General features: G+C 37.3%; 1 protein-coding gene across 2 annotated transcripts in view; it reads left to right on the forward strand.

The window, feature by feature from the left end:
* Positions 1–20,843, forward strand: part of LOC120083748 (syndetin) — an 80,943-nt gene that overhangs the window by 41,029 nt on the left and 19,071 nt on the right. For both annotated transcript variants that reach the window (XM_039039605.1, XM_039039606.1), the window contains 3 exons: positions 87–256; positions 5,202–5,327; positions 10,549–10,619. In XM_039039605.1, coding sequence (XP_038895533.1) covers positions 87–256; positions 5,202–5,327; positions 10,549–10,619 — 367 coding nt within the window. The remainder of the gene's footprint in view (positions 1–86; positions 257–5,201; positions 5,328–10,548; positions 10,620–20,843) is intronic.

Here is a 20,843-nt window from a genome sequence, read left to right on the forward strand (position 1 = left end):
CTCAAAGTTAAATATATCAGATACTTGATGACGCCATTTTACTTTCTTGAATTTTGATTTATGTGGTTTGTCTTCCTGGGATATAGATAAGTTGAAGACAGCCTTGTCAAGAGCTGCACAGGATTGTGAGCAGTGGATAAGACCCCATTCATCTTCCCCATCAGCTTCGAGTTCGACATTTTCTTTCAACGAAGTTACCCCAAGCCCTCCTGGCACTAGCTTAGGTTACTTGCATGGAACGTCTTTTGGTCTCAAGGTGCAAGTTTATCATATAAGGCTACAACTATAGAAATGTTTCATTTTTCATTTATTTTGATTGCTTTATATGTATGTACGTATTTATACGTATCTTTTTCACCCTTTTTTTTCATTTTTTTCTCGCTGTTAAGCTTTCTTTGGTTTTTGAGAAACATATATCGATTTGATTTTAGTTACAATTTTAGAATTTTGAGGCACGTTGATATTAGAAGAATGGGGTTAATTGGTAAGTGATAATATTCTAGGTTTTTTACCCCGCTTGTAATAAAACTTCATAAATAGGAGTCTTCCCTTGTATGAAACAATTATTATCACTTCAGTAAATGCACAAGATTGATTCTTGGATGATTATTTCTTAAGAATACTTAGGCTACATCAATTTGGTATGAAAGCAACCGCTTGGGCCAAAGTGGACTGCCGCCAGTGGAAAACTGGGAAACTCTTGGCAATGCCGGTCATAAGAGGGAGCTTTAAGTGTTGTGCTCGTTGCCAAACAACCTACATATATTTAGGGGGAACCCTTTAAAATTCAAATCAAGAAAGAAGAAAATTAAAGAATCATCAAGAATGGATTTTTAAAACCCAATAATAACGTTTAAAGCTTGAAATTACTCTTTTGGTCTTGGAACACGACAAAGAAAGGTTGATTCCTATTCAAGAAAATCAAAGAATCAGCTCTATACCTATTATGAGATGGAAACGTACTCAAGAATCCAACAAAATGACTACTTCGATCCAGTAGCATTGGAGAATATAAAGAAAATAACAAAAGAACTCCAATGAATTGGGAAAAATGTCTCAAAGTATAAATCAATTATCAATTCATTTACAAGAGTTCAAGAATGGATTGATTCCATATACGGAAGAAAAAACAAAGGAATCCTGGTTGGAAACTTTTCAAATAGAAAATCTTGAAGATACAATTGGAGAAAATCTTGTTGAGACCTATGTAGTTAACGAAAGTGATTGAGTTAGAAATCATGCGAATGAAGTAGAAGAAAAAGAAGAATTTGAAGATGTTGATTCGAGAGTAGTCTTGAGTGAAGAAAAATCCAACATAGAAGATGGAAAAGAGACATCGAACATTTAAACTCTAAACATCGAGGCAAAAATAAAAAAATTGAGAAAGAACAACACACTGATTGCATTGTAAATCGATTACCACAATGTCAAAGAACTTGAAGCAAATGATGAAGAAGATGTGATTCTTGAAGGGTTCTCTTCAGAAGCTAATTCTTTTGTGATTGGTCTATGATTACGGTTTTGAATGAGCTTGATGGAAACGTCTTTTTTGAGTTTATGGCCGATGAAGAAGTTCATCTTTTGGTGGCAATATTGGATTTTTTGTCTCGGATTTACTTCTTTAATCGGAATAATTTTGTTCAAGACGTAGGAGATTGGTTTGACCATATGTCACTGAACGAGTTTATTTTATTCCTTGATTATTTAATTTTTTTTTTTAACTCGAGGACGAGTTTTCTTTTTGGAGGAGTAGAATGATGTAAGAAAAATGTGGTTAATTGGGTATTTGGGTAATATTCTAAGTAATTCCCCTTTTACCCTCATTTGTAATAAAATTCTATAAATAGGAGGCTTCCCCTCTTGTATGAAACATTATTATCATTTCAATAAAATATGCACAAGATTGATTCTTGGAAAATTATTCCTTGAGAATACTTGGGCTACATCAAATTAGCAACTGTGATATATTAGATTGATGGATTAAAATAATAAAGAAAATCACCTAAATACAACTACTTTAGAAGACTTTCCGTAACATTCCTATAGGCTATTTTGCTGAGTTGAAGTTACTTTTTTTTCAGAAGGAGCTCCCATCTTTTGTGAACTTATTTTTTGTATGTCTTTGTATTCTTTTATTTTTTCTTAATGAAAGTTATTTTTATAAAGAAAAAAACCTACTTTATTATTATACTCTATATTAAAGAAACAAAATAATTAGCGTAAAAAGAATTCACACCTTTCTTAGCTGATTTGTACTCTACCCTCTCATACTAGATTAAGCATATCACATTCTCAGTGAAGAATTGGTTGTAGATTTTAGTTCGGGTTGCTATTTGGTAAAAAGGCCAGCCTATTGATTACATCTTTAAACAAGGCGCCCAAACCAGACCTTCCATGTTTGTTTATTTTTGTTTATCTTTTGATTTTTTCACGAAGTTTTGATCCAATTTCAGTTGCACCTGCTTGTGTCACTTTTGTTGGTGCAAAGTATGAGTTTCATTGTGTAATCATGGATCACAGAGGGGAGGATAGAATAAATCTCCAGGTCGGATGATTTCTCCCTGGCTTTCTTTCAGCATAACTGGAACAGCTTGATGAATGATCTGGAGAGGGCCTTCAAGGAGTTTCATAACGATGAATTTTAAGTAGCTCTATGTCTGAAACCTTTGTTTGTTGCTTCCCTAAAAAGGAAAAGGTGAATACAATTAAGGATTTCAAACCTATTAGCCTCATTACATGAGTCTATAAGATCATTCCCGAGGTTTTGGCTAACATATTAAAAAAGATCCTTCCCTGACCAAGCTCTAAGAGCTAATGAAGAAGCTATTAAAGATTATAAATGAGGAAGAAGGATTGTGATCTTTAAGGTTGATATTTAAAAGCCCTACAATTTTCTTGATAATGTCCTGCTCAAAAAAGGATTTGGTTGTAAAGGGATGATGTAGATTTGGAATTGTGTGAATTTGGTCCTCTTTCCTCATTAATGGGAGGTCAAAGGGCAGGGTTAGGGCTTCTAAAGATTTAAGACAGGGGTGACCCTTACCCCTCTTTCAATTTCTTCCTTGTTGCTAATGTTCCTAGGAGAATCGGCTCCAAGTGTGTTGAAGGTGAAATGGTAGAGCCGATGCGCAAGTTTGAATATCATCCCTTTGAGTGGCTGTCAAGCAGGTTTAAAAAGCCCACATAGAAATATGCAGAAGGATACTTATTTTGAGCTTCCTTATTTTTCTTTTCTTGTCTATTGCATTGAGGGAGAGGGAAAGGAAATGTGTTTTTGGAGGATTAGTGGGTGAGGAGTAGATCCCTCTATAGTCTATACTACTTGTATCGTCTTTATCATCTTTCCTCCTTAAAAAATCGTTTGGTGGTTAACATCTTAGATTTGCTCGGGAGCTCCCCGACCTCGCGACGCCTTACCTGAGCAGGATCTGTTCTAAAAGTTATACAACCGTGTCTTTGAGTTCTAAAGCTCCATGTACTCTGTGTCGGGTTTTGTTGTCCTTTGACCCATTAGGGAAACAATAGGTGTTACAATTCTCTTGTCTTTCATTGGGGATGTTAATTTTAGGAACGATAGGAAGGATTAGGGGTGATCATCGGTCGAGTGGCGTTGGTTTTGGGCTCAAACTGACACTGACCACCGACTTATCGATTTAAATAAGTCGGTGGTCATTGGTGGTGGGAGGGCCTACAAAACCAATTGACTAGCCACCCAAACCGTCGGTTGGTTTTGGGATGAAACCTTAACAAAGAAACGAGAAGAAATCCGAGTTCACTCAACTCTGGTTAAAGAGCTTTCAATTGTGGAAAAAAAATTTTAGAGACTTGAGGAGAAAAGATAAGAGATGATAGAAGAAAGAGAGAAGGAGAAAAAAAGGTTGGTTTGTGAGCTGCGATAGTGGCATTGCTCAGTGCAAATCCAACGAAGATAGCTTGAAAGAAAACTGTTTAGAAGATCACAAAAAGAGAAGAATGAAAGAGAAAATGAAAATATGAGGAAGAAGATAAAACGAGGGGAAGAAAACCAAATGAAGAAAGAGATGGAAAAAAAAAAAAAGTAGATAATAATGACCTGGGTAAGTCATCATTACCTATGTAGTTAGGTAATTCTTACATATGTAGGTAATTATCAATGATTTTACCTTTACTTTTAAAAGAAGCAAATAGTGTTTTTTGAGTGTGCATTACGATTCTACAAGCTTTTTTTCCCCCTAAAGGCGGTTGATTGGTCGGAATTAGCCTTTTTTAGGCTTATCAACGGGCTGATGGTCGGTTTTTTTAGTATTGAAAACCGAATGCCAACCACGACTAGAGTTGGTTCGGTCGGTTTTGGTTGGTCAGCTAGGATTTTCGGTTTAGTTTGCTCACCCCTATGAGGGATGACCGGATTTGGAGCCATAACCCTTTGGGGGATTTTCCTACCGTTCCTTCTTTTGTCGTCTTTTGGACCTTTTTCCTATTAGAGACTGTTCAGCCAGTTATTCATGGTTGTGTGAACACTCTGGATCGACTCTCGAGAAAGTGACCTTCATTGATGGGCTCATTTTGTTGTATCCTTTGTTTGAAGGTGGAGGAACTTGGATCATCTCCTTTGGAGTTAGCGACTTTATGCGTTCGGTATGGATCTATTTTTTTTTTTTTTTTTTTGAGGCAGTTGGTTTTCAACTGACCTGCCATAGAGACTTGGTGAGATAATCAAGGAATTCCTTCTCCATCCATCTTTTCGGAAGAATGGTCGTTTCTTGTGGCTTGTTGGAGTGTGTGTTATGGTGGGATCTTTGGGTGGGGAAGAATAATAGAGCATTTACAGGCTTGAAAAGGGACCTGAGTGATGCGTAGGCCCTTATTAGTTTTCTTGTTTGTCTCTAGGCTTCTTAACTAGTTTTCTTGTTTGTCTCTAGGCTTTGGTTAAGAAGTACATTTTGTAATTATTCGATAGGTGTCATTTTATAGGATTTGATGCCATTTCTGTAGAGGTGCTCCCACTTAGGGGCCCACGTACCCATGTGTTATATTCTCAATGAATGGTTGTTTCCTAATTAAGAAAAAAAAAAGAAAAGAAAAAAGGAGGCAGGATGGGATAATTTGAATCCCCTGAAAGAGATTTGATATTCTTCTTTTTGATACATTTGTAAAGTTGGTCAAAAAATAAAAAGGATGTGTCATGTGTTTTCCCCTAAACTACGATCATTTAACTGCAGGAAAGGAGTGCAGGTGCTGACTCATTATCACTTGTGGCGAGAATAATGCATAGGTCGAAAGCTCATATTCAGTCCATGCTTCTGCAAACTAATGTGGCTGTAATTGAAGACTTTTACGTACATCTGGTAATATTTTCATTCTTAGTATGTTGTCGATCATAATGTTTCATTCTTAGTGCAGCTTAGGCAGGTTTGAATCAGTTCTACGTCTAGCCTAATCGTGGTTACAGAGCTTGTTACATTTGAAATTTTGATTATGTCCTTATAGTCTTATCTTCTAATGAATTGTCCCAAGAAAAGAAATTATCTTATGAAGAAGCATAATTATTTATTTTTTTCTCTCAACTGAAAGAACTCTAATCAATGTCAAAGTTCAGATTACTGCATCACAGTTGCGATAATATTATTTCAGACTTTGGAAAATAAAATCACATAATATCATGTATTTGATGGAGATATTTTAGGAACAAGGCTCTTTTGTCCCCAGGAGAAATTGTTTGTCCTAATTAATTAATTTTTTTTGTTCCTTTACTTTTTTTTTTTTAAATGGAAATGAAACTTTTAATTAAATAAATGAAAAGAGACTGTTGCTCAAAGTACAAGGAAACAATAATATAATGAAATGAGACTAGTGCTTAAAGTAAAAAGACAATAGCAAGACAGAGAAAACTTAGACCAATGTGCATAAGAACTAAATAGAAAACAATGACATTCCAGATTAAACATAAATCTTGAGTAGACAATTTTGCATAGGACTTAGATGGAGAACACCAAGAAAAGGCCTAAACCGAGCAAGCTCAAACCAATTAAATCGAGTAGTAGATGATGACCCACCGAACAAACTTTGACCTAAGAAACCTCGGACTGAACCAAATAATATGCTGGTGCCACTAACAGCATATTTTACCCGATAGAAGAATGACTTCATGTAGATTAGTTCCATGAAACTCCCTAAGAAGCCCCAGAGCACTTGAAGCAGAGAATGAAAATTCTTGATTCCAGGAAGAAACTCTGCTAAAATGTGTTACACTACTCGGTGGATGAATTGAATAACTTTGGATTGGGTAACTTCGTTGAAAGAAAATGGAATGGATGCATTGAATAACTTTGGATCACTTGATGCAACCCACAGTTATTCAATGCATCCACTGCTCATGGATCTATTAAAGCAACCCAAAGTTATTCAATGACCCAGAGCACTTGATGCAACGACACCAGGATCATCATGGATGCATTGAATAACTTTGGGTTGCTTTAATAGATTCCATCCAATGGAATTATTGTTCCTTTACTTTTTATAATCAATATTTTGTTTTCCTCTACTTTTCAGTTTTGATTTGTTTCCCTTCTTTCCATTTTTTTTCCTGACTTGTTTCCCTAATGTAGTTTATTTATTTTCTTTATTTTCAGGACTTAAACTAATGCGGTAATAAATTATTACTGTCCATTTGAGTATTCTAGAAGTACTAGATTCATTATCCATTTATTTCTTACCCGAGCTTTTTTTTTTTTTTTTTTTTTTTTTTTTTTTTTTAAATTTTAAATTTTATTTTTAAGGAAACAATCACTTTTCATTGATATGATGAAAAAAATTAATGCTAAAAAGTATAAGAACCCAAAAAGGGATACAAAAACATAATATAGAGTGAAATAAACAACAAAGCAAAAAATATTGTGGAGAATCACAGTCCTGCTTTGTTAGCTGTTTTATGGTTTAGAAAGAATTCAAAGATCAACTCCACGGCTGGACCGGTTTTGTGATAGCAAGACTTGAAGCTTCATGTTGGTGCGCCTTTTCCAAGATCTTTGTATACTTCTCGGTTCAAGACCCAAGTTTTAATTGGAGGGCATTCATATTACGAGCCTACTAGTCCTAGTTCTTCTAGTGATCCTTTTTGTATTAGTTTGTTTTGTTTTATGCTTCGTTCCCCCGTAGCTTCGATGAATGGTGTTCTTGGCTTTTGTGTATTGTTCTTGGAGTGTTTGTTCCAATTTTTAGTCCACTTGGATAGATTGTAGGATATGATGAGGGTGCTATAGGGATGTCAACTTAGTTGAGATGTCCGGGTGCACCTGTTGATCCTTAATTCTAGTTCTAGTTCTTGTTGCTTTTTGTTTCTAGATATTGTACTTTGAGCATTAGTCTCATTTCATTAGTTTAATGAAGAGGCTTATTTCCGTTTCAAAAAATCAAAAAAATAAACAACAAAGCAACAAAATATAATAGAATTATGAGAGCAACATAAAAGCTTTTAGAAAGAGAGCACAACGAAGCGACCTTCAGATGAGAAGAACCAAATGCATCATCCCAAGAAAGATGCTTGTTATGAAAAACCCTTCGATTTCATTCAAACCACAACTTAGATAACAAAGCCTTCACTACATTAGATCATAAGATTTTTGACTTTGGAGTTACAACTGGAGCAATCTGTAAATGAAGATGTTTTCCTTAAAAGAATTAAAGGAAACACACTAGATGTTGAAAAATGAGAAAATCTCCCACCAACAATTGCTTAATGTGACAATAGAAGAATAAGTGAAGGAAGGCTTCACTATTCCTCATGCATAGTGGACATATAATAGGTGAAAACGTAAGACCCCTAGTTATGGTTGTAGTAGGAATATTAGTATGATTAGTAGTATTGGGTATTCTAGTAATTAGATTTGAAGTTTGTTGGGTCTTTTGGGTTATAAATAAGAGGTGAGAGTAAGGCTAGAGGTGTGGAAAATTTGGGTGAATATAGGCTCTTTGGGAAAGGATCCTCAACCCTCTCAAATGTGTTGGGTTTGTTCATTGTGCTTGGTATTCCTATATTTTCCTTTGTGCTTTTCATCTTGTAATCGTTGAGGACTTCTGTGAGTAAATGTATAACTTAGGGAGACTTGTCCTGTGATTTCCTGATTTTTGGTACTTGTTGGGATTTTCTGTTTGCTAGAATGGATAGGGAGCTTTCTTTGAAGAACCTCGGAATAAATCTGAATAAAAGAAATAGGAGAGGATGAATAAGCCTCCTTACAAATATTGATTATTTTGGGAGTTTAAACTGCCATAAAGCTGAATAAGCCTCCTTACAAATAGGAGAAGATGCTGTCAAATGCTTTCTCAAAGATTTTGCAGAGAATTTGACAGATGAATCAAGAGACCAACGACAAGAATCTGGATTATCATTAATTTTTCTTCTTGCTACAACACCAAGCAACTGTTGGAAATCGATAATCTCATCATCTTTGAGAAGTCTTCGAAACAAAAATATTCCATGAACAAGAAGTTTCATCCCAATGATCAAAGATTGACCCATTTGGAAGCAATCCTGTATAAACGGGGAAATAAATCAAAGGAGAATTAGCAGCCCAAGTATCCTTCCAGAAAAAAAAAAAAGAATAAAAAAAAACAAAAGACAAAAAAAAAGTATCTATCCAGAAACTAATTCTTCTTCCTCAGCCAAGGTTGAATTAGTTTCTGGATAATTACTTTTTTTTGGGATAAAGCAAACTGGACAAATAGAAGAGATACAACCTCTCAAGAGGAGATCTGTTATTTCTCTTCTCCCAAATGTCCCTCCACTCCTTTAAAAGCTCTGTTATTCCTCTTCTCCCAAATGTCCCACAAAATAGCGCACGCCCCAGCTATCCATAGAAAATGACCTTTCTCCTTGAAAGGTGGATGGACAAGGAACTCCTTGATCGACTCCTGCATATCTTTGGTGAGCTAACTTGAATCCAAACTTTTGGAAGAAATGATTCCACACAGATCTTGCAAACTAACAACTCCAGAGAATGTGATCCAGGTCTTGCTCTGCCTTTCGACAGAGAATACAACAAAAAGGTCCCATAATCGAAGACTTCCTCAAAGGTTCATCAGCAGTGTTCACACGGCCAAGCAAAACTTGCCAAGTAAAGAACTTAACATTCTTAGGTATCTTGATCCTCCAAAGCCCATAAGAAACCGACTCTTTACTGGGGGAGGGATCCAACAACAACTAAGAGGATCTACTAGAAAAACCCTCCTGAGGATTCTGAGGATTAAAACTATCCTTTGGGAGGTTATCTGTAACGCCCTAGATCTAGGACTCTGACTAGGATTCGTAATTTGGATTCGACACCTAGTGACCTTGGCATTCCTTTGCATCCCCTACGATCTGGCAATGTCATCTTTGCTCGTCTTGAACTGCTTCTAAGAGTGAATACTATCCTTACACCAACACAGGTCCTTTTAGCAGGTTTTGTTCTCACTCACATGTTTCCTAAAAATTTTTTTATGAGGTCACCCAACATAGGATTGTTTCAAGCTAAGCATGCTTAACTTTGGAGTTTCTGTGATTGAGCCACTGAAAAGGAAGGTGTACTTTGTTGGTATAGGTAGTAACTTTAAATTCTTTTAAGCCTTTTTAAACCACCCAGATCGAGACCACCGGCTTTTGGAGATTTGGAAGTCAACTTAAATTCGCATTAATACTGTAAATAGCTGATTTCTTCCCATTAACCTTATGACGTGAGCACCATTCAAAGAGTTCAATCGTATGTAACAGATTTTCCAACATACCATCATCATGTTTGCAAAAGAGCAAAGTGTAATATGCTAATTGAAGGAGCAGAATATGAATTTTGTCTTTTCCCACAAAAAGCCTTCATACAAACCAGCACCATAAACTTTATCCACTAGAGCACTCAAAACATCACTGACAAGAAGAAAAAGGAAAGGGGAAAGTGGACCCCTTGCCTTAATACCCCCAGACAATAAGATTCTCCCACAAGGTCTTCCATTTTAAAAAACAAAGTATTTCAGATTTCTAACAAAACCGTTAAACGTTAATCCACTGAATCCTCTTTGCTCTAAAACTCTTTAGTTTCAAAACTTCCTCGAGAAAGTTCCAATTGACATTATTGAAGGCTTTTTCCAAGTCTCTCTTTTCTCTACTAAGTTCTCATTCTTTCTGTCATACATCAATGTGGGTGGGTGGGTTTATTGTATTTCATGGCTCATATGGTGTGTTTTGGAGGTCTATAATTATACTATCAGGATGGATATAAACAAGAATCCGTGATAAATACAAACTGTTCAGTGATAATGGTTGTTTTATTGTGGACCGGATGACTGCTGAATACCTTGGTAAAAATAAAATAATTCCTACTTAAAAATTTCAGCGACTGTTATCCATGCCAATGGAATATTTTTTCCTGCTTATTGATATTGATAGTTCAGTAAAATTTCTACTAGTTTCTTGTTTATGGTATGTGAATGGTTGTGATAGTCTTCTCTGTTTTTATGTCTGCAAATTTATTATTTTATTATTTTTTTATTCTTATAGGCATTGAGTTTACACTGAATTTATCTGCTTTTGATCAGTTGGATGCCGTCCCATATCTCATTGAGCATATACATAAGAACACTGCAAGACTACTTCTTCATGTCAGTGGGTAAGAAGATTTAAATGGACACAGTATAATTTTGTTACAGTTTTAGGTGTTGGAGATTCTTCTTCTTCTTCTTCCTTTATTTCTTTCTTTCTTTCTTTCTTTCCTTCTTTCTTTCTTTTCTTTTCTTATCTGTTCTGTTTTTTCTTTTCTTTTTCTGTGAGCTGCACATGCTATGTGGATATAAGATATGAAAGTGCCCACGACCAACATGTGTAATACAAGTTGAGTGAGAATCAGTCTGACAAAGTGTCTGCCAATCTTCACTTTCCAATACTGAAAATAAATTTGGTGTCTTGCTAATGCTGGCCAATAACTAAAAGGAAAAGAATCTAAACCTACTAAAATCTAGAATAAAATATGCTGTTGTGGTACCAGTTAGCACTTTCAGAACAAGTTAAAAAATTATTTGCAAAAACAGGTTTATTCTAAGCTTAAACTGAGACGATGGAAATTTACTTTAGTGAAGTCATTAACGTTCTTATAGAAGCATTTTTGTTTCAACAAGATATGAATTTTTAATTGATTGATGAAAAGAAACAAAGTTGGGTTACCAACTTCAATAAGGAGTGAAAGAAGAATGAAAACAAAACATCCTATGGGTGGGTTATAAAAGAACCTCAATTAAACGTTCTTATAGAAGAATTAGGAGAAGACGAAGAAGACAAATGGAAAGAAAGAGCCTAAAGCTTTTTTCTGTCTTCAGCTTCGTCTTCCACTCTACCCAACAGCTCACCCCCACAATCCCAAGAAGTTTGCCCTAATTTAGGTTGCCTTTCTCTACATGGGCTTTCAAAGCCTACTTGTGGGACAGCAGGTGACTTTGTTTAGCTAATAACTAAGAAAAAAGAAAAACCAATGATGATCAAAGAGTTTAAAGCTCCAGAATGGCCAAATAAGACTAAAAATGCAACATTTTGTAATAGGGTCTATATCCAAAGAGAGAAGAAAACTCCCGCAATAATCAATTCAATTGTTTTTTTTTTTTTTTTTGGGAAAAAAAAGAGCAAACAAACTTGTCATTGATGTAATGAAAAATACCAAAGCTCAAAAGAATACAAGAGATAAAATAGAAAATAAATAAACGGGTTGTATTGTTATTTTGGGATATGATGAGGGTGCTAAGGATGTATTAACTTAGTTGAGATATCCGGGTGTGCTCACAGACCCCTCGTTCTTATTTGCCACTATTGTTGTTTGAGCATTAGTCTCTTTTCATTATATCAATGTAAAGTTTTGTTTCTATTTAAAAAAAAAAGAAAAAAAAAAAAGAAAAGATAAGAAAAAAAAGAAAAAAAGCAAATAAATAAGCAAGTTCCAAAAGTAAAACTACGGTATTCCAATTTAATCATAAATCTTGGGACAAATAATCTACACAAAATTTAGAAGGAGACCACCAAGAAGTCTTGAGACGAGCTGAATCAAAACATTCTGATCATGCACGAGACTTGTATTGAAATGAGCTTTGATTTCTTTTCAACCATAACTCAGATAGAAGAGGTTTTACTACCTTAATCCATTATAGTTGTGCTGTCTTTATTGATGCTGAATAGAGCCTTGCATTCTATTTATTTTGTACTTTATTTCCTACTTTATTTTTGGTATTGTATTTATTATCTGTTACTAGTACTTCACTCCCTTGTGGAGTTTGTTTCCCTTGAGCATTAGTCTCTTTTCATTTCATCAATGAAAAGTTTTTTTTTGTTTTGATGAAAAATAGAGTAGGGAAAGAAAAATAGCACACCAAGATTTTACGTGGAAAACCCTAATTAGGGAGAAACCACGGGATAAATAAATTCTTATTAGAAAACTGATACAAAGAAATACAACAGACCACCAGCTTAAATAGAGAGGGGAAACCGTAGGGTATAATGAAAAAGACAAAAATGCCCCTAGAGTGCAAAATCCTAATTTCAACACCCCCTCAAGTTGGGGCGTAGATGTCAATAAGACCCAACTTGCTCACACATGCGTCAAACAGTTGTCTGAATAGTCCCTTTGTTAGGATATCTGCAATCTGTTGATTGGAAGGAATATAAGGAACACAAATGTTGCCACTATCAAGTCTTTCCTTGATAAAATGCCGATCAATCTCCATATGCTTTGTTCTGTCATGTTGAACTGGGTTATTTGCTATGCTTATGGCTGCTTTATTATCACAATAGAGTTTCATTGGACCGGTATGCTCTTGATCAAGGTCTTTCAAAACATTTTCAAGCCAAATCTCTTCATAGATTCCCAGACTCATAGCCCTGTATTCTGCCTCGGCACTACTTCTGGCAATGACACCTTGTTTTTTGCTTTTCCTTCTAACAAGATTGCCCCACACCTTGTTTTATGCATCGCCTTTCAGTTTTCCTGAACATCAAGCCTTTCCCTGGAGAGGTTTTCAGATATCTCAAAATACACTCTACTGCCCTCATGTGTTCTTCATATGGAGACTGCATGAACTGACTTACCATACTTACTGCATAAGAGATGTCGGATCTAGTATGAGAGAGAGATTAATTTCCCAACAAGTCGCTGATATCTTTCTTTGCTCACTGGAACACCTTTACTCATATTACTTAACTTTGCATTTGCTTATATAGGGGTATCAACTGGTTTGCAACCCGTCATACCTGTTTCCTTAAGCAAGTCCAGAGTATACTTCCATTGGGAAACTGAAATTTCTTCTTTCGATCGAGCTACTTTCATTCCAAGGAAGTATCTTAGTTTTCCAAGGTCCTTGATTTCGAATTCGTTAGCCATCTTTGCCTTCAATCGGTCAATCTCTGAGGTATCATTGCTTGAAATAACAATGTCATCAACATAAACAATTAAAACTGTAATTTTCCTGGATACTGACCTTTTAGTAAACAGAGTATGATCAGAATGACCCTGTTTATATCCTTGCGATTTTACAAACATAGTAAACCTGCCAAACCAAGCCCTTGGTGACTGTTTTAGCCTATATAAGGACTTTCTTAATCTGCAAACTCGGTGATTAAACTTTTTCTCGAATCCTGGGGAGGACTCATATAGACTTCTTCCTCTAACTCTCCGTTAAGAAAGGCATTCTTCACATCAAGCTGGTGAAGGGGCCAATCCTTATTAACTGCAACAGAAAGGAGGACCTGAACTGTGTTTAGCTTTGCAACCAGCGAAAAAGTCTCAGAATAATCAACCCCAAAAGTCTGAGTAAAACCCCTGGCAACTAATCTGGCTTTGTATCTATCAACTGTTCCATCGGGCCTATACTTTATTGTGAACACTCATTTACATCCGACTGTTTTATGACCACTTGGAAGATTGACTTGATCCCACGTATGATTTTTCTCGAGAGCTCTCATTTCTTCCATAACTACGACTTTCCATTCAGGACTTTCCAACGCTATATGTATACTGTTTGGTATCACCACTGTGTCTAGGTTTGTAGTGAGGGTCTTTGAACTCAGGAGACAAATTACTAAAGGACAAGTAACTCTGCAACGGATATTTAATACATGATCTAGTACCTTTCCTTAGGGCAATCGGAAGATCAAGGGATTCATCTTTGTCTTTACTTTCTTCTGACATACTGCACTCACCCTCTGGTTCTGTTATTTTCCCACTCAACAATTTTTTCAGCAGGAATAAGAGACGCTTCTTTTCCAGGTTCTACCATGTTCTCAAAAGTCACACAATCATCTGTCTCTGCACCATCATCGACCTCAATCACATCTTTGCTGTCATTATCTTCCCTGCTTTTGCTCTCAACATTTTCAACAAAAGCATCAGTTTTATCACATTTATTATCATGATCAGGGATAGGACTACTAGTACCTAGAACTGATCTCTGTTCAGACTCGTGAACTGGAGCCGGAGAGATAACAGGCGGCGCTATTTCCTTCTTGAGATTCTTCTTATAGTATGTGATCCAAGGGACTTGTTTGGTTGGGAGGATAGGTGCATTGGTACTGATGCTGATATCAAGGATGGGTTCAGGTTCAGGTAAGGTAGAAAGGCTGGGACCCCAATTGGTTTCTTCACTAGAATGCTCCCCCTGAAGAGAACCATTGGGAAAGAATGGATGATCTTCAAAGAATGTCACATCCATAGAAACAAAGTATTTTCTGAAAGGAGGATGATAACGCTTGTACCCACGCTGATGTAGAGGTACCCTACAAAAACGTATTTTTGTGCCCAAGGGGTAGACTTGGTACGGTTAGATTTGTGTGTATGGACGAACACCACACAGCCAAAGACACGAAGGGGTACATCAGAAAGAAGTCTGGAGTTTGGGTAAGACTCTTTGAAGAAATCTAAGGGGATTTGGAATTTTAGGTCCCGAGATGACATGCGGTTTATTAGATGGGCTACTGTCAAGATAGCATCACCTCACAAATAAGAAGGAAGGGAAGTTGACAAAATAAGTGATCGGGGTACATAAGTGACGGTTTTTCCGTTCGGCCACTCCACTTTGTCGAGGAGTGTACGTACAGGAACTCTGATGAACAACACCTTTGGAGACTAGGAATTCACGTAAGGCATTACTAAGGTACTCTCGACCATTATCACTTTGGAGAATAGCGATTTTGGCATTGAACTGGGTTTCTATAGAATTGTAAAATTGTTGGAAAACTGAAGTAACTTTTGATTTATCTGTCAGAAGGAAAACCCAGGTTAGTCGAGTATGATCGTCAATAAAGGTTACAAACCAACGCTTTCCAGTTATGGTAGTGAATGGTGACGGACCCCAGACATCGCTGTGGAACAGAGTAAACGATTTAGAGGGGTTATAAGGCTGAGAAGAGAAAGAAACACGAGGCTGTTTGGCCTGGACATACACGTCTCATTTCAATTTAGAAATATTAACGTTGCGAAAAAGATGAGGAAACAAATAATTCATATACTGGAAATTAGGATGGCCTAGGCGATAATGCCATAACATATAAACAGTTTCAGAAACAGAAAAATGGGAAGAAAACAAACTAGTCCTATCACATATTCTAAAGGAGGCTTATTCAGTGAGGAAATAGAGTCCCCTGTCATGCCGGGCAGTGCCAATCGTCATCCCCGAGCTCAGATCCTGAAAAACATCATCATCAGGTGAGAAGATAACACGACACTTCAAATCTCTTGTAAGTTTACTAATAGATAACAGATTGTAAGACACTTTTGGTACATGCAACACATCTTGGAGGATTAAGCCTGCAAGGGGTGACACCCGTCATTTTCCAGCAACAGGGGCAAAGGACCCATCTCCAATTCTGATTCTTTCATTTCTAGCTCTAGGTTGATAAGACAAAAATTGATCAGAGGAGCCAGTTAAGTGAGATGTGGCTCCTGAGTCTAATATCCACGGTTTATTACCAGTTATACTTACAAGGCCAAAGGAGTGGAAAGTACCTGAATGGGCAATTGCACTTACACCCACTATAGTAGTAGTGCTCTGAGTGGTTTCCTGATTCTGAGGCTGAGTATCTCCAGTAACAGATTCACCTACAAGAGCCTGGCTTGGCTGTCGTTTCTTACCATTTGGCGGTCGGCCGTGAAGTTTTCAGCACTGATCTTTCGTGTATCAGGGTTTTTTGCAATGTTCACACACTGGGGGCGGGTTACTGTTCTGTTTATCTTGGACAGTGCCTGAAGTTTTGAAAGCAGCGGAATCTGTTGGTGTTACAGGTGTACTGTTCATGGCCTTCGACCTATCTTTCTCCAAGCGTACTTCAGAACAGACTTCCATTAGGGATGGTATATGTTTGGACCCCAATATACGACTTCGCACTGTATCAAATTTAGAGTTGAGTCCTGCAAGAAAGTCATACACGCAATCCATTTTTTTAGACTGATAATGTAACACTCCTCCACAAGGACAATTCCAAATCATTTCACGGCACAAATCCATCTCTTGCCATAAGAGAAACAACTTGTTAAAGTAAGCAGTAACGTCCATTGTTCCCTGTTTGCATTCGTGGACCTGCTTACGTAGGGTATATAAACGAGGGACATTCTGTCTCCTGGATTAGAGTTTTTGGGTTGCCTCCCAAATATCACGGGCTGTAGCTGCATACAATAAAGGTTTTCCAACCTGAGGTTCCATACTTCCAATCAAAATCGATCTCAACAAAGAATCCTCTGCTTTCCACATTCGCTCTTGGGGATCACCGATCCTTGGTTTTGGTATTTCACCTGTCAAGTATCCAAATTTGTGATGGCCCTCGAGGGCTATTTTAATAGATTGGGACCAAGAAAAGTTATTATCACCATTCAACTTTTCTCCTATAATAAAGCTAGAAGAATTGCCTATAGCTCTATAACATAAATTTGAGGGGGTAAGTAGGGAACAAACTTACCGAGTTTTCAGGATATGGGTTTAGATCTGGTTGGATCTTGGATGTCGATCCCAGGGCGTCCCCAATAGCAGCTAGCTGTTGCTGAAACATCTCGTTCTGTCGTTTAATCTGCAACTGCAACTGGGTAACTTGGTCTTGGATTATACTTCCTTGGTTCTGGTGGTATGATGAAGAATCTCCCCCTCCAAACTCACCCATGATCGGCGAAAACTATCCCATTCGGTTGCTCATACTAGGTTGGAAAACACCCACACTTCTTCCATCTTTCTTGTGGTGCGGCATTGGCTGAGATGAGACACCGATTTGAGAGGAGAAGGCCGGCGGCAACGGAAATAGACGGGAACTGCTGGGCACGGACTGGTCGGTGCTGGGCATCACAGATCTGGACCGGTCGGCGCTGGGCATCGCAGATCTGGAACCCGGTCAGCACTGGGCATCGCAGATTCTGGGCTGGTCAGCTTCGTTCGACTGTGTCTGAGAGCGACCAGACAGATCTTGGCTTCGTTCGGCCGGTCGCTGGTCGTCTTCGTCTGAGCACGACCGAACCAGATGGGTAGCTGCAGGGTCACTGGTCATTGGTTGCCGTCGCTGGTCGTCTGGTCGCTGGTGGCTAGTCGTTCCGTCTTCGAAGGAGTCGGCCGGCGGTTGGTAGGGCGGCGGCGGTTGGTCTTCATGAAAGTGGGGAAGAAGAGATTGAAAGTACTTGTCAGTGGCTTTTTGGATAATACTTGTTATATCTGGGTTATTGGTTTGGGATTCTCCTGTTGGATTTTCCTCAATGGTGGCCAGAGTTTCGTCTCCATGCTCTGATACCATGATGAAAAATAGGGTAGGGAAAGAAAAATAACACACCAAGATTTTACGTGGAAAACCCTAATTAGGGAGAAAAACCATGGGATAAAGGAATTCTTATTATAAAACTGATACAAAGAAATACAACAGACCACCAGCTTAAACAGAGAAAGAAGAAACTCTAGGGTATAATGAAAAAGACAAAAATGCCCCTAGAGTGCAAAACCCTAATTTCAACATGTTTAAAAAAAAAACATTATAATTTTGTTAGGAGATAGGGGTAGACCAAACAACACCCGGAAGAGAAAACATTTTATCTGAAGGACTTGAAGAGTACTTGGTAGAGATTGGAAAATGTGAATAGTTTGTCCCCAACACTGTCGAGAATAATGACACCAAACAAATATATGCTGAATAGAATCTACATCAGACGATCAAAGTAGTATGGAAAACAGATCTATGGAGAAATAATATGCTTAGGGAGCTTCCATTAAAGAGCTTTTGAACAATTCAAGGTGCCATTCAACTGTCTTTTTTTTTAAAAAAAAAAAATTGGAAACAACTTTCATTAAAAAAAAAAAAAAAGAAAGAATACAAGGGAATACAAAAAAACTAAGTCCACAAAAAGGGGAGCTCCCTCTACAGAAAAAAGACTCCAATTATAAATAACTCCTAGAGAATAGTTTCAAAAGATCTTCAAAATTAAAGCCCACAGAGAAAAATGGAAGCGAATGAGGGACCGAACCTCACTCGAGTCTCTTTCCATTCCTCTAAAAATCTTACTATTACGCTCACCCCAAAACCCATAACATCGCGCACACCCCTGCAAGCCATAAAAAGTTGGGTAAACTTACTTATCCTCAGTTCGCCTCATGGGGAGAAGGGTCACTTTTTGTCAAAAGTTGGCTTAGATGGTTGCTTTGGTACTGAAATTGTGGGTCTTCTTACAAGTGACAGCTTTTATGGTTGCCTTGGCTGGTACACTTTCTGGAGAAATTGCTTTGGTTGTGATTTGTAAAGCTGTTAATCCAATTTCTTATGGTCAGTTCTTGCATCCTGTTTTGGGCATCAATCTAATGTTCAAGAATTTTTTGCAGTTTTCAGAACAAGTCTGAACCATATTTCCATTTCAAAAGTTTCCTTTCTTTTTTACTTCTATCTTTATTTTAATGTTCAAACTCGAGGATGAGTTTTTTTTTTTAATTTTTTATTTTGTGTGGATTGAATGATGTGAGAAGGATAGGGTTAATATTTAGTGATTTTCTAGGTTAATTTCCTTTTTATCCCGATTTGTAATAGATTCTATAAATAGGTGATCCCCCATGTATTCAAGAGACAACTTTGATTCTATCAATATTCTAGATTTCGAGTTTGGGAGGAATTCTCTCGTTTGGGTCCTTTAGGCTACATCACAAGGACTCCTCATGCTCAAAGCCTTGTTACCTGCTGTGTGCCAATCATGGGGTTTATAACCATGAATGCTCATGAGACATGATGACTTTGGATCAAAGAGAATCATTTTCATTCAGAAACCTTCAACCCCATTTTGCAAGAGCTGCAATTTGGAGATCCACCAATACAAAGGCTACCTTCTTATTGGGCTTTTGAAGCCAAAATCCTCATACCAAATGGTTGATATTGCTCTGCTTATTTCTTTCCCCAAAAAAGAAAAAAAATGATTTCATCAGGCTTTTCACAATCTTGCTAACACTAGGAGGCCTTAGAAAAAGAAACAAATAGTATAAAAGAATCTTTTATAAAGCTAAGTTGTAAACCGTTAATCTCCCACCTCATGGCTAATCAAATCTCCTCCAGCGATCAAGTTTCTTTTGTTTTTTGTCTATAACCAGCTCCTGAAAAGGTAGTCTTTGGATGACCCCCAAACAGAAGACCAAGGTACATGAATGATAAAGGTTCCACTTTGCAATGAAAATGGGAAGAAACTTGTTTAATCCTTGACTCGGCCATGTTTAAACAACATACCCTTGATTTTTCCAAATTTATTTATGCTCTGAGCACCATTCAAAGCCATGTTAAATGTATGTTTAAAGCCTTGTGGCCATCTGTTTATAAGGTTTTCTATAATTACATTGGAGCTGTTTTTGTGTAGCTAGTTAGGTTGCTTTTTTCATGGCTCTTTTTTGTTGGGTTGTTCTTCGTATGCCCTTTTATAATCTTTCAAAAGCCATTTTTTCATAGAAATAAATAAATAAAGTAGCCTCGTGAGGTATCTTTAGCCCCTGGCAAAGCCTGAAAACTTATCAGTTCACTGCTCAATCCTTTGTAATTAGTTGAACTTCTCTATTCATTAGTATAACATGTTGTGGTTTACTTAATAGTATTGAAGTGGGAACAGTAAGATGCAGTACATGGCCAGGATCAAAGTAAATTGAAATCATTGAACATTTTAGATAGAAGATATGCATAGGAATCCAATCTGCTCGCAAAGTTATACATATTGGGAGTTTCCAAGATGCTGAATCCCTTGAGAGAATATGAAGCCATCCACTGTCGTGATCAATTGGCCTTTGATGCATGCTACTTCTGCGTCAGCCCCACAATAATGTCTGGTAGATTTTCTAGCACAGCACTTCTTTGCTATCTGTAGGGAGAACCAACAAGGAATATTAGTGACAGGCTGACAGCTATGGGTAGTTTGATGGAGGCCTTCTGGATAAGATCATCATTGTTATCATCCAAGGTGGTTGCCAAACTGTGCATTTCAGTATCCTAAATTAGGGGTATCTGCAACACTTGCTGATTCTAGGCAAAAGAATTTGGTGCGTTTTTGTTACTCAGCTTAGTTTTGCTCCATTTCCTACGATTTCCAGAAGAACTCCTCCATGGCAGCTCGCAGTGGGCAACTCTCCATGCATTAGATAACATGAGGTTCCATCTTAAGACCAATTGGCAACGAGAGTAGTCTATCTATCTTATAAAGTGTATGATATCTCTTGGGTGGGATCCTCAATATGGTGCTGGGTTCATAATTCTTGGATTAAATCCCAATTTTTTTTGGGGACCGAATACCCGTTGGCCGTTTGGGGTTTATGAGCTCTGATACCATTTAAGTTTGAATGGAATTAAATATTTGTAATCAATAATTTAAGTGATACAT

Source organism: Benincasa hispida, chromosome 8, assembly GCF_009727055.1.
Source record: "Benincasa hispida cultivar B227 chromosome 8, ASM972705v1, whole genome shotgun sequence".
Lineage (NCBI taxonomy): Eukaryota > Viridiplantae > Streptophyta > Magnoliopsida > Cucurbitales > Cucurbitaceae > Benincasa > Benincasa hispida.